The sequence below is a fragment of the Cervus canadensis genome, chromosome 11 (assembly GCF_019320065.1).
Source record: "Cervus canadensis isolate Bull #8, Minnesota chromosome 11, ASM1932006v1, whole genome shotgun sequence".
Classification (NCBI taxonomy): domain Eukaryota; kingdom Metazoa; phylum Chordata; class Mammalia; order Artiodactyla; family Cervidae; genus Cervus; species Cervus canadensis.
In genome coordinates, this window is record NC_057396.1 from 13422717 (window position 1) to 13437617 (window position 14901).

The 14901-nt window shown below is 49.2% G+C and overlaps 1 protein-coding gene across 4 annotated transcripts in view; it reads right to left on the bottom strand.

The window, feature by feature from the left end:
• Positions 1-14901, bottom strand: part of AMOTL1 (angiomotin like 1) — a 207836-nt gene that overhangs the window by 111062 nt on the left and 81873 nt on the right. Inside the window, exon 1 of one of the 4 annotated variants that reach the window (XM_043482717.1) lies at positions 10240-10499. The exons of 1 other annotated variant lie outside the window; for it this stretch is intronic. In XM_043482717.1, coding sequence (XP_043338652.1) covers positions 10240-10270 — 31 coding nt within the window. In that variant the 5' untranslated portion in view covers positions 10271-10499. Of the gene's footprint in view, positions 1-1807; positions 1922-10221; positions 10500-14901 lie in introns of those variants that run through there. 2 more of the 4 variants (XM_043482716.1, XM_043482718.1) reach the window with 2 other exon arrangements.

Here is a 14901-nt window from a genome sequence, read left to right on the forward strand (position 1 = left end):
CATTCTAGGAATTTATATTAGATATATATTAGCACATTTGCAAAGAGGTAGGCACAAAGCTATTAAAGTACTGCCTGTAATAGCAAGCACTGAAAACAAACCTAACATCCCTAAAATGAGGGTTGATTATAAATTAAGAGTTCATATGAATGAACAAATTGCTCTCACATCTTTCAACCAAATTGTCCCCCCTCACCAGGATGAACAACCTGGTGGCCCGTGATACTAGGAGCCCATCCCTCGGGAAACAGTCTCACGGGAGAACATGACATTCTCTCCTTTCCCCAGACTGCCCATCAGAAAGGCTGACCCATGAGAAGCCTGGTTCTCAGAGCCCCTCAGAGCACGGCTCCTGTGAGGAAGGGCAAGGCGGGCCCACACCTGCTCCGGGGCCCCAGGCCCGGGCCTCAGCTCCGGAGCAGCCCTTAGGGCTGAGCAGCGGCCGCTGGCAGGGAGGTGCCGGGGGCAGGCAGGGAGGTGCCGGGGCGCGGGGCGTGTGTGGGCCCCCCTCACGCTGAGGACGCAGGGCGGGCCTGAAGACAGGACACCCGCCATCCCCGTCTGGCTCTGCCTGTTCTGAGAGGGGTGGGTGGGGACCGGGTTCATCTGAAGAGGAGCGAGACAGCAGAGCGGGGACACCCATCGCGTGGCGCCCACACGCGCCCAGGTCACAGGAGTCCAGCGAGCAGGGCGGCGCAGGCACGTGAAGGAAGGGGATGGATCCTGGGGACTTCTGGGGCCCTTCTGGTGACTGAGCGGGTGCGGGTGAGGAAGGAGAGGCCGACAGTTCACGGAACACCTTCAAAGGCAGCAACAGCCAGAATGACGCAGTGGGGAATGGCATCCGAGCAAGTCCAAACCGGCGCCCCGAACCAGATGAGCGAGCCCCCCGCCTCCCGCTGGTACAGTCTGGTGCGACGGAGGTGGAGGAGGCCAGGCTGACAGCGCAGCCTCCCCAGGAGAGGAGCTTCTCGGGGCTAAATCCCTCCCCAGGAGAGGGCACCTCAGGGCTAAATCCCTCCCCAGGAGAGGACACCTCAGGGCTAAATCCCTCCCCAGGAGAGGGGCATCTCGGGGCTAAACCCCTCCCCAGGAGAGGGGCATCTCGGGGCTAAACCCCTCCCCAGGAGAGGGCACCTCGGGGCTAAATCCCTCCCCAGGAGAGGAGCTTCTCGGGGCTAAATCCCTCCCCAGGAGAGGGCACCTCGGGGCTAAATCCCTCCCCAGGAGAGGGCACCTCGGGGCTAAATCCCTCCCCAGGAGAGGAGCTTCTCGGGGCTAAATCCCTCCCCAGGAGAGGGCATCTCGGGGCTAAATCCCTCCCCAGGAGAGGAGCTTCTCGGGGCTAAATCCCTCCCCAGGAGAGGGCATCTCAGGGCTAAATCCCTCCCCAGGAAAGGGCATCTCGGGGCTAAATCCCTCCCCAGGAGAGGAGCTTCTCGGGGCTAAATCCCTCCCCAGGAGAGGGCATCTCAGGGCTAAATCCCTCCCCAGGAGAGGGCACCTCAGGGCTAAATCCCTCCCCAGGAGAGGGCATCTCAGGGCTAAATCCCTCCCCAGGAGAGGGCATCTCAGGGCTAAATCCCTCCCCAGGAGAGGGGCTTCTCAGGGCTAAACCCACCCTGACACTACCATTTGTTTCTCTCAAGGACCAGATTCCTGGAAGAACCCCACAAACAAATCAAAGCCTCTAGGAATACCCCGGAGAAACAGTAGGCTCCCCCCTCCCCAACCCCCCGCCCCGCCCTGCCTTGACCGCAGCCTGCTAAATTGGTAAGCTCCACGCCCAGATGCCTCACTGACCTACCTTCCAAGTGAAGAGTCTCAGAATCGCCAAGGGGCGAAGTGAGATTCAAGCTGACAGAGGAGTGTCCCTGTGGTATTTTCTCCCAGTCAGTCCACACCAGATCCCCAAGGGGGAGTGGTACGTTTCACTCAGAAACATGTCCTGGTCCCAGGATATGAAGCCCAGTGAGGCTGCCTTCAGACAAACAGGGTTAGTATCCTTCTAGGATAGCACTGGCCAGTGGAACTTGCTGTGATGATTGGAAATGGTTCTTGGGCACTTGAATCGTGGCTAAACTAAACTGAAGGTTTAGTTTCATTTAATGCTCATTAATTTGAGAGGCCGCATGTGGCTAATGGTTACCGTGGCCGGAGGAGATATATAACTTAAAAAAAAATAAATAGGGGCCAGATTAAGCCGCGGCGGGGGGAGGGGGGCGGGGAAATCATGGAATTCTATTTCTCTACTGTGAGGAAGTGAACTTCCTTAACAGTGCAGCATCTGCTCAAGCTTTTTTCCAGCCCTGAACTCTTCTCTGGTCATGACAATTATATAACAATGTGCCTCCAACACATCACAACTCGGAAGGCCCTTAGAGACCCGAGCCCAAATGGTCCACTGTAGGAAGCCACTCCACAACGTCCCTGCCATCTTTACCAGGTGCCCCCAGCAGCAGTGGAACTCAGCATTAGTCCAGCCCCAAAATCCTAGGATACTCTTTCAAAGGGAAATCAAGGATGCTCAAAATAATAAAAAATAAATTTTGCATCATGCTTTACCTCTTATGTGGTCCTTTCACATGCATTATCTCAGGTAAGCCTCACCTAACGCCAGGATACAAGCATTAGTAACACATTTATTTTACACAAGTGACTTAGCCAAGGCAATATAGCTGGCACATGGTCAACATGTACCCTAACCTCACATGTCTTCCAAGGAGTGAGAAGTCAAAAGACAATGGAAAAGTCCTGGTGGTGAAGGGGGAAGTCGTGAAGGAGGGATTAGAGGATACAACTGGGCACATCAGCCAGGAGCCACAGGAATCAAACTGACGTTAATCTCAACTATTAAACAGGAACAGACTCAGTTCCAAAGAGTAAAGCACCTCAGTCTAGGTCTAATTTATGGGGGGGGGGGGGGGGGGGAGGCTATGCCCTAAAATAGTGCTTCTCAAAGTGTGGTCCCCGAACCAGAACCAGCAGTGGCCCCTGGAAACTTGTCTGCAGCGCAAATTCTGAGGCCCTCCCCAAGCCCTGTTGAAACAGAAACAGCCAGTGGGGCCCAGCAGTCTGGCTTGAAACAAGCCCTCCTGACGATTCCCATGTCCACCCACATTTGAGAACCACTGCGCCACAATTCTACATCTGAAACCCAGGCCATTTCCTCTGGTCAAGTAAACAACCTGGTCATCAAGGGAAAGGAAAGGGAGCCGCCGGGAGTGGAGTTTGAGACACGTCCTGGTGACATCAGCCCTGATGTACTGTACTTTGGGTAATAAAGGACCATAGCTCAGTCAGTAAAGAATCTGCCTGCATTGCAGGAGACCCAGGGATCCCTGGGTCAGATCCCCTGGAGAAGGAAATGGCAACCCACTCCAGTGTTCTTGCCTGGAGAATCCCACGGACAGAAGAGCCTGGCGGGCTTCATTCAGTCCACGGGGTCGCAAAAGTCAGATAGGACTTAGTGTCTTAGTGACACCACCACCAAGCTCCGATCTAGCTCGGGACCGCACACACCTCCTGTGGTCAGGGCACAGAGGAAACTGTTCTTTACCCAGAAAATCTTGGTTTAGGAGCTTTCCTGTTGGCCCAGTGGTTAAGAATCTGGACGCGAGTTCCATCCCTAGTCTGGAAACTAACTACATGCTGGGGGACAACTAAGCCTGTGTGCTCGGCCATGAGTGCGGTCAAAAATTTTTTTTACATAAATAAATTCTAAAAAAGAAATTGGTTTACAAGTAGGGGAAAGGTATATTCCATAGGGTATACTTAATTGTGAACAGAGTATCCTAGCTTCTAATCTCAATAAATATTTGCAAACAGCAAGGTCCTACTGTATAGCACAGGGAATTATATTCAATATCTTGTAATAAGTCATCATGGAAAAAATATGAGAAAGAATATATATATATAAATCACTTTGCTGTACAGCATAAATTAACACAATATTATAAATCATCTATACTTACATAATTTTTAGAATAAATAGTATTTAGTACACAACTGTGTTCCCGAGGGTGAAAAGAAAAAGTTCTATGGCTTTTTTTAAGCTTCGATGATTAAGAACTGGTATTTCAGTTTCTCAGAGAAAGAGATGAGCATATACAAAAGAAAATCATTTGTCTCCTGCTATTTTAAAATACTAATAGGCATTTACTGAATGTGCCCAGCATTGTGTTAAGTACTATATATGCATCACTTCATTTCCCCTGCACCCTCCTCCGCCAGGTAAGCACTATGACTGTCTCCACTGTCTGTGAGGCTGCACTGGTCACATTCGCTGAGATCACACAGCTAGGAGGTGGCAGGGCCAAGAAGCAAACCAAATCTATCCGACCTAAACAATCCAAAATACTACTGCTTTTTTCACTTTGACACATATTCTAGCTTTCACTCTATTAATCTTACTCATACTCTTCACGTTATTTAGTTTTAAGTACTTCCTTTTAAAGGCTAGCATGCCACGTGCTGTTCAAAAGAGTCCTCAACTACTCGGTTTATCCAGAGTCCTTCAGCCCGTGCCCAAGAACCAGGGTAACTTAGACGGAAGAATTCATGCCAGTAAAATATTCAAAAACTAGAAGGAAATGGCAACCCACTCCAGTATTCTTGCCTGGAAAAGTCCATGGACAGAGGAGCCTGGCGGGCTGAAGTCCATGGGGTTACATGACTGAGCATGTGTGCACAAGGGTGGAGGGAGATGGGTTGGTAGCAATAAAGTGGTAGAACTAAAATATATATATATATATATATATATATATATATATTCAAAAACTAGACCAAAGGCAAGAACCCACTGTCTTCTCACCATGCTGGGGCAACATGCCCAGGGAAGCCCTCCCTGACCACCAGATCAGAGTGGGAACTCCCAGAACCTTCTCTTCTCTGGGTTCTCACACACGCCTCGCTCTTCTCTATTCTGACAGTAACACCTGGGAATGTCCGCACACCACTGCATCAACAGTGAGCTTGGGAGAGTGGGAACTATGTCTGATTCACCGGTGGGCTTCCAGAGCACTGAATACACAATCGACACCTAAGATGCAGTTGATAACGTGGATAGCAAGACATACACATCCTTAAGAGGGTAAAAGGGAACTGCAATTTGAAGACATAAAACTATGCGACTTTAAAAAAAAAAACAGAAAATCGTTGGGAAATTAACTTAGGCAAAATGTTCTTAGATGTGACACCAAAAGCACAGTTCATAAAAGCAAAAAAAAAATCAATAAACTGGATATTAGCAAAATTTTTCAAACTTTTGTCCTCTAAATGATCTCGTTAAAAGTTCAAAAAGACAGGCTACATGTTGGAAAAAAATACACACACAAGCCACATATCTGACAAAGGACTCATATCTGGACTATATGCAGAATTCTCAAAGCTCAGTAGCAAAAAAAAAAAAAAAAATACACTTAGAACATGGGCAAGACAGGAGCAGACATTTCACCATAAAGGACACACAGATGACAAATAAGCACATGATGGTCCAACACCATCAGCCATTAGAGAATGCAAATCAAAAGCATGATGAGACTAGAACATTTACTGGGGCACTAAAATAATAAGCAAATGGTGGTGTGGATGCAGAACAACTGCACCTCTCACACACTGCTGGTGGGAATGTGAAATAGTATAGCCACTCTGGGAAAGTCGGACGATTTCTTTAAAAAAGAAAAATACTAAACATACGCTTACCATCCAAAACCCAGCAATTGCAATCCAAGGCATTTGTCTTAGAGAAATGAAAACTCTGTCCTCATCAAAACCTGTACATGAATGTTCACAGCAACCTCAACTGTAGCAGCCAAAAACTGAAAACAACCTGGGTGTCTTTTGGTGGGTAAATGCTTAAACAAACTGTGGTATATCAACACCAGAGAACACTACTCAGCAATACAAAGGAATGAACTAGTGATGATGCAACGGTTTGGGTGGATCTCAAGGGTGTGATGCTGAGTGAAAATGCTAATCACCAAAGACCACATACCGCAGAATGCTATGTATGTAACATTCTCAAAATTACAGATGGCGAAGGGGTTGAGTAGTTACCAGGGTTAAGAGATGGGGCGGGGCTAATGGAGGCGTGACTACAAAGGCGTGGCGCAAAGAGCTCGGAGGTGACGGAACAGCTCCGTATTCTGACTGCCCAAGTGGCTACAGGAATCCACACATAGGAAGGATACACACACACACCCCCACCTCCCCCACCCCGACATGTCCGCATTTGGTGAAGTGGTGAAAACTGGTGAAGTCTAAATATGGTTTGGATTGGACCAACGTTTATTTTACTGGTTCCCCTGCTCTGCTCTGGTTACGTGAGATGTTACCAATGGGGGAAAACTGGGTGAAGTGAACACGGGACCTCTCTACGATTTTTGCAACTTCCCATAAGGCTACAATCATTTCAAAACTAAAAGTTAAACAAACAAACATGGGAACTACAGGCGTTTTACTTAAAACAAACAAAAAACGAAGTGTACATGGCTGCATGACTGGCCAGTGAAGTCCCAAATACAGACTTAAACACACAAAGTGAGACCACTGGCTTGATTTTTTTTTTTTTTTTTAAGTTAAACCCAATTCTCCAGAGGCTTACAGGGGATACATTTCCTAACATGTTGGAGCTACTCCCCCATCCCCCAATAAAGGGAGGAAAGATGCCTGATGTGTGACCCACTTCGGGAGCCCAGGAGTCTGGTCCTAACAGCCTGGCCTGAATAGACCCTAAAGTTTCACAACCATGGAGGCCAAGGGCCCACAAGTCAGAGGAGAACTGAAAGCGGTGCCAACACACAAGCCCAGGCGAGGCTCCCTTTCAGAAAATGCCCTGTGCGGCTCTACCCACGATGGCCAAGATTTAAATTCTGCCTTCCTTCCAAGACAAAACAAACCAACAAAATGAATTTAAAAAAATTTTTTTGCTAAGGAAACAAATAAAAACCTCAACAACCCCAGACTATTTCCAACAAACCTTATAATTAAATATGTCCTCTTCCATGACCTCCAAGCTACCCCTTGCTTTTCAAGTATTCCACTGCCTAGTGAATTCTGGGACATAAGAACCTACCAAAATTAATGAAAAACTAGGAGGAGAAAAATTATTCAAAACACTAGAGAATTTACTGATCTAAGCTTCCATATGCATTTAAAATGCAGACAGATACTTGGAAGCGGTCAGCAGTTGTGGGGAGGGGAGCCGGACAGGAGAATGCTACTTTGTGAGAATTTTGCTTATCAGGACTATTAACAGGTCTTACAAAGCTACTTCCTTTTTCCTTTACTGGCCTGGAAAATCAGATTTTTACAATTTTCACTAGCAATCCCCTCCTTTCCTAAGTCATTATTTTTTTTTCCTTTGAAAAGCTTTATGTCACAATATTTTATCATTTTCAAAGCATTTTCACAAATTACTAAGAAACACAGCACTGGTACCCATGGGCTGTACTTTTCCACAAAACTCTCACCAGCCAGACTGCCATCTAATTTCAGTTAGTTCGGCCATGTTTTCCCCCAGGCACTGGGTCCACACTCCTCCACAGGGGTAGACATCAAAAAAAAAAAAAGCAGAGTACAGAAGCCTTCCAGACAAACCAGTCAAGGGCAGACACTCTCAAGTCTAATCAGCAGAGTGCCTTCCCATAAAAATCACTCACATTTCTGCATTCCTGTGCTTTTCTTAAGGACAGCACTTAAAAATCTCATTTAAACTGAAAGTCCTCCATTAGCTTCCATGAAAAGATGTATTTTTAAGTGCTTTGATCTCCACATGTCCTTCTGTACATTAGTATTCTTCACCCTCCACCATCTGCACTGAAGCAAAACACCAAGACTTGTGCACATTTTAAAAAGAAGGGAGAGGGAAGTGGAGTTAACAGCACCTTCTCAGGACTTCCCTGGTGCTAGAGTGGCTAAGACTTCCTGATCTCAAAACCCGGGACCCGAGTCCATCCCCACTCAGGGAACTGTATCCCAGTGCCACAACTAAGACTGCCTCCCCATCTAAGTCAAAATAAAAAAATTTTTTTAAAGAGCGCCTTCTCTCATCCTATCCTACTTACAGAGTTCACAAGGGTTTCCTCATTTATCTTGAAAAAACGTATCTCACAAAAGCAAAGTATATCCATCCAAAAACTAAGCGTTCGCCCACACCCCACCAGGGAGTAGAGGCAGGTGGCTCTAAAGTCTTCTCTATGCCCTACTCCTTTTTATTTTGATCAAATCAGTGGTTTCCAATCCTCTGCTCCCCTGCAGAACAGCTCAAAATGTGTGAAGTACTGTGCCACATTGCTTCCATAAAAAGCATTATAGTAAATGATCAGAGCACAGTCCTGGGAGATAAACATCACACTGGTCTAGATGCTTCAAGAACTTGCCATCTAGAGAGACCCCAACCCCTACCATGGGTTAGATGTCCAAGGAGAGCTGCGGGGTCCAGGAGAGGTGGGCAGTCAGGGGAAATCTTAAGTCAGTCTAGCAGGGACACACTGGCCAGTTTTGGAAGCAGAGAGAGGAATGACTATTCAGCATTTCAAGTCCAGACTTTTCACTTCCCGAAAAGGAAGGACTTTTTTTTGGAATAGGAGCTATGAATAAGCCCTCTATTCTGGTTGCATTTGCTTATAGCAAGTACCCTTATTGTTTGGGGTGGTCCAGAGCATCGTTGGGGATCATAACGGGCCCTCCTGACTCCCTACCGCCAGGGCCTGTTGTGGGTGGGGGTGTGTGTGTTTAGTCGTTGAGTCAGTGACTCCTTCCGACCCTTTGGACTGTAGCCCGCCAAGCTCCTCTGCCCTTGAGATTTTTCAGGCCAGAATACTAGAGTGGGTTGCCATTTCCTTCTCCAGGGGATCTTCCCAACCCAGGGGTGGAACAAAAACTCGATCCTCCTAACACGCCTCGGAGGAAGGAAACGGGCAACCATGTCCACACTCCACCAGGACAGGGCAAAGGAACTAGGAACTGAGGGACCGAGAGTAAAAAGTGTTCGGTCCCAACCGCCAAGTCTCCGAGGCCGGCCCATCATCAGGACCATGTCTACTGAAGCCCCAGTCCAGGTGCTCCACACACCAGCCGGGCATTTTCCAAAGCACGTGCCACCTGGGGACAGTAAACCAACACCGAAGTCAAAGATGCAAAACCCCTGGAACAAAAAATGTAAAGTCTTTACAGCCACCAATCAAGATACTAGAGGGCAGGGCGTGGCGAGGAGCGGGAGCTGCGGGCTGCCAGCCGGGTTCTCAGCCCGTGCTCCTAAGCGGGAAACCTGGAAAGGTCGCCGCGGCGGGGGCCCTGGAGGTGGGTGCGCGCCAGCAGCTCGTCGGTTCGGCCGCCCGGCCCTCCAGCCCGGCTGCCCACGGGGCACGTCCGGCCCCTGGCCCCGCGCGGGGGCCCGGCTCTGCCCAGCTGTCATCAACCGAAGTGCCAATCTCCCTCCTGCCACGGAAGTCCCATTCCAAGAAAGGCCAGTGCCACTTGGAAAGTTTAATGTTTCCCCCACCCCGAAAACAGATGCTTTTGAAGCAACAGTAACAACAAGGGAGAGAAAGGATTCTAACTCCCCAGTTTCGGCCAAGGAAACTTGTCCGCGGAGAACAAAGAAGGAACAATCGGAGAACAAGATCCGAGGCTGGGGCGTCCCTTCGCCGCCCCCACCCGCCAGGGCCGAGAGTTTGGGGCCGCAGGAAGGTCCCGCGCGTCCGGCGGGCGGGCGTGCGCGCCTTTGTCTCGCGCGCCGGGAAGCGGCCGCCGGCCACCCCTTCCCTCCGCCGCTTCCCTCGGCCGCTGGGGACCCGCGCGCGGGCGGGTCGCGCGGAGCGCGGCCATATGGCAGCGCCCCTCCGTTAAAGGCCCGCCCCACGGCTCGGGCGCCCCTGCACCCCGGGTCCCGGGCCGCGACAGCCAAACGACTCCCAGTCTGGGGCCTGCAGAGTGGCGCGGAAACGGAGTTCTGATTTTTTTTTTTTTTTAAAGTAATCTGGGTAAGGGAGATCAAGATTCCGGTGGCGGGCACTCTCGGTCCCCGGCGCCAAAAAACAAGCTGCCCAAGTCGCTCCGGAGCCGGGCCGTCCTCAGCCCGGAGCACCCCCGGAAAGGAGCCCCCACCCCCTCGCCCCGGTCCGGAGTGGTTGGGGGCGGGAAGCATCGATCGGCAGGGTCCTCGGCGCTGGAGACTTGGGGGCGCCCCTCCCCGCACCCCGAGCGGGGACTGGTTACCTCTCACCGCAGACTCACAAGTTCCCCGGCGCAACTTTGCCTTCCACATGAGGCGATCATGGCCAGCTCAGCTCCGCGGCTGGGGACGGCGGCCGCCGGGCAGCGCGCTGGGCACGACGTGGGGGCAGCCTGCGGAAGCGGCGCCCGGCGATCGCCCCCATTCACACGGGAAGCGGAGACCAGCCCGGGGCTTCCCCTCCAGCCCCAAACCCCAGCGCCGCCTCTGGGTCCTAGAGCGCCCCGCGCGCCCGCGCCGCCGCCCGGGGAGGGTGGTCCGGGCTGGTCGGCGTAACCCTACACTCCACCCCCGCCGGGCGCCCGGCCGCTGGGCCCTAGAGCCCGCCTGCACCCGCTCGCCGCCCCTCCCCGGGCCCCGGAGACCGCCGGCTGCAACCGCCCGGGGCTCCAGCTCGAGTGTCCGCCTCGGAGTGAGGAGGGCGACGGCCTCTCCCGATTCCGTCTCCTTCCTGCGACTTTCTCTTCCTCCCCACCAGGCCAACTCCGGCCGAAATCGTTTTCCCGATCTGCCCTCAAAAGTCCAGATGAGGTCTCTGTAGGATTCTTTTTTTTCTTCTTAAGAAGCATTTTCAGATGAAAAGTAGCCAGAGTTTTCTCTATGCATTGCCCTGGTCTCCAGGGCTTCTATCACGCACTGGGATCGGGCGACCGGCCGCTACGATGGGCTCCGTTGACAAGCAGAAAGGCCAAAGCAGATTCTACAACCGAGAGCCTACAACTGGTGGTCATAACCCCTCTAGAAGTGGAAGCAAAGAAAGGAACTCTGGAAAAAAGGTTGCCGATTCCGCCTCACGTCTTAAATCAGGCTACACTGAGTTAACACTCCTCAAGCTCCTGTAGTATCCAATTACACATCTCTGGAGCCTTGGTCTGGGGACCCTGAACCCACTCACATCTTGTAACATTTCTCCCTAGCTTCCAGGAGCTGGCTCTGCAGCTCAGCACAGGAGAGGCCGGCTTCTGAGGAAGACTTTAGAGTCAGGGCATTCCAAACCTCTCACCTTGTGCTCCTCCCTAGACCAAGATTCTTTCAGGGATTCCTGCCTAGCCTGTGGCAATTAACTAACCAGTCCACTAGCAGTTTTACCCCTCCACTCAATCCTCGTGGGTTGTGTGCCCTTCTGACTCCAGTCTATTCTCCTGATACACCCCTGATGTTCAGGAACCTCTGCTCTCAAGATTTGTTGTTGTTCAGTCACTAAGTTGTGTCTGACTCTTTGTGGCCCCCATGGACCGCAGCACGCCAGGCTTCCCTGTCCATCACTAACTCCTGGAGTTTACTCAGACTCATGTCCATTGAGTCGGTGATGCCATCCAGCCATCTCATCCTCTGTCATCCCCTTCTCCTCCCACCTTCAATCTTTCCCAGCATCAGGGTCTTTTCCAATGACTCAGTTCTTCACATCAGGTGGCCAAAGTATTGGAGTTTAGCATCAGTCCTTCCAATGAATATTCCGGACTGATTTCCTTTAGGATTGATGGGTTTGATCTTACAGTCCAAGGGATTCTCAAGAGTCTTCTCCAACACTACAGTTCAAAAGCATCAAGGTGCAATAATATATAACAATTATTTACCAAATACCTATCACATTTAGAATTTGATACCCTAGTACTTGATAACACACAAAAGAAACAGCAGCTAACCAGCACTTCAAGGATTTATTTATTTAATATAACAAAATATGCCGCCACAGAGCAGGAAAGCACTGAAGATACTTGGAAAAACTGGAGAGGACTGAGTACACGCAGGAGAAAGGAGAGCCGTGAAGGGTTCTGGAGCTCAGCGCCACTGGCATTGTATGGATTTAGCATAGGCTGGGGCTTCCTCAAATCAAGCTTCCCTGGTGGTTCAGATGGTAAAAAATCTGCCTGCAATGCAAGAGACCTGGGTTCGATCCCTGGGTCAGGAAGATCCTCTGGAGAAGGGACTGGCAACGCACTCCAGTATTCTTGCCTGGAGAATCCCATGGACAGAGGAGCCTGGTGGGCTACAGTCCATGGGGACACAAAGAGTCAGACATGACTGAGTGACTAACATAGGCTGAGGGAGAATGATGTATAGAAAAAGGAGGGAAAGTAGGAAGGAAACTAAAATGTATTAATTGCCCACGATTCGATATCACTATATCCTGAGAGACAGCAGAATTTAATAGTTATAAGTATCCACTGGAATGAAACCGAGATGGATTGGTGAATCAGTTCCACCACTCTATCTGCAGATACTTGGGCAACTCACCTAACCTTGCTAAACCTCAGTTTCTTCTTTTTCAAGATGAGGGAAATAGCATCAAACCTCACGAGGTGGTTGCAGGGACTGAATAAAGTAGTAAATATAAAATAGCACAATGCACGTACGTGCTGAACACACATTTGCTATTATTTCAAGCAACACTCCAATAGCCCTGGAGATAGGAAACCCATCGGGGAAATAGCTGCAGAAAACAATGACATGTGAGGTTGGGCAAAGGAGATAGAAAGGAAGAAAGATACCGAATCTTTGAAGATGCCAAATACAGGGAAGATAACCAAATCTTTGAAGCAACATTTTATTCTTTTCATTGACTGGACAGCTATCCTGGGGGAAAGAACAAAGCAATCAAGTTACCTAGGATTTTGTGGCTGGGCCATAGAAAGAATGGATCATTCTTGGAAGATTTATAAACCAGTTAATCCAATGGATGGACCACAGATGGAAGAAGAACTGAGAGGGAGAACTGGTTTGAGAAAGATGTTGTAGGGCTTCCTGTCCTCTGAGCAAGAGGAACTAAGGCACAAGGGCCTTAGCTGAGAAGTCTGGAGCAGAATTATAGAGGAAAAGAGATGAAGCTGTGAAGATCAGTTTACTTGGAGAAGGTCCCTAACAGAAAATTCAGGGAAGAAGGAGGCAGAAGAGGCAGGAACTGGGGAAGTAGAAGAGCTAGGAAGGTTTAAAGGCACGTAAGACAGAGGGGGTTTTAAGACGATGCTATCAATGCCACAGACTCTTAGGCTTCTGAAGAAGTGACAGGCACAGTTTGTGGGCTCAAAAATCTGCTGATTCAATCAAGCAGACCACGCCTAGAATTTTCATATTGATCCTGAGTGATGATTAATTTGGTAGGCAAATTTTTCCCCTCCACACACTTTAATTTTCTCAACCATTAACAATCACTACATGAAATACAGAAAATGAATAATCTTCTACATCAAATACATGTGACTATTTTTCAGGAACTAAGACCTGAGAAAAACACTTTAGATTTGATCAATAAGAGGTCATCAATAACATTTTACAGTATATTTGGTTTTAGATTCCAACTATAATTGGGACCGAAGAGAAACAAGGTATGTTTACACTAAAAACTGAATGCAGCTCTACTAGCAGAAAGGTAGCTAATCAGTCAGCATCTGTGGTTTTGGATCTACATACTCTACAATGCTTTCAAATTGTGGTGCTGGAGAAGACTCTTGAGAGTCCCTTGGACTGCAAGGAGATCAAACCAGTTCATTCTAAAGGAAATCAGTCCTGAATATTCATTGGAAGGACTGAAGTTAAAGCCAAAACTCCTATACTTTGGCCACCTGATGCAAAAAACTGACTCATTGGAAAAGACCCTGATGCTGGGAAAGATTGAAGGTGGGAGGAGAAGGGGGCGACAGAGGATGAGATGGTTGGATGGCATCACCGACTCAATGGACATGAGTCTGAGCAAAAGCTGGGAGATAGTGAAGGACATGGAAGTCTGGCATGCCTTAGTCCATGGAGTCACAAAGAGTCAGACACGACTGAGCAACTGAACAGTAAAACAAGCAGGGCCAGGCTCTGTGCTGTCATCCTACGTAGGCATGTGGCTCATTGAGTGAGTTACGGATCTGAGGCCGGTTTGTCTGGATGCCTCAGCCTCACACCCATGGTGACACACCGGTCTCTTCTTGCCTAATGGCTTTCTCCTCTGAGCACACTACCTAATATTCATTAAACACATGTGTGTGTACGCCAAGTCCCTTCAGTCATGTTCGAGTCTTTGTGACCCCGTGGACTGTAGTCCATCAGGCTCCTCTGTCCAGGGGAATCGCCAGGTGAGAATAGTGGAGTGGGTAGCCAGGCCCTACTCCAGGGGATCTTCAAGACCCAGGGATTGAACCTGAGTCTCTTATGTCTCCTGCATTAGCAGGCAGATTCTTTACCAATAGCACCACCTGGGAAGCCCGTTGAATACATAATCTGACCTATCTAAAACACAAGAAGCAGAGGGTGGATACCACCATGTACAGAGAAAATGAACATACATCAGAAAGCTCAGGAGGAAGAGGAGAGATGTTGGCCACAAACAAACCCAGGGTCAGATCCTGACTGAGACACTCAGTAGCCCAGAATATAAAGCACCTGGCATGTCACAGGTATTTATTAAATGATAATCATTCTAATCGTTATTTGCTATTCTTACAACAGAAACTTTGGGAATATTGAAAGCTCATACTTTTTTGGCTGACTGGTTGTTTCAGGGTTTCTCAACCTTGGCACACGTGACATTTGGGGTTGAGATTTTTTTGTGGTGAGGACTGCCTTCTGCATTGTTAGATGTTTAGCAGCATCCCTGCCTCTACCCATGTGATGCCAGTAGCAACCTTCCCACTCCACGTTGTGGCAACTAATAACATCTCCTTGTTGTTGTTCAGTCA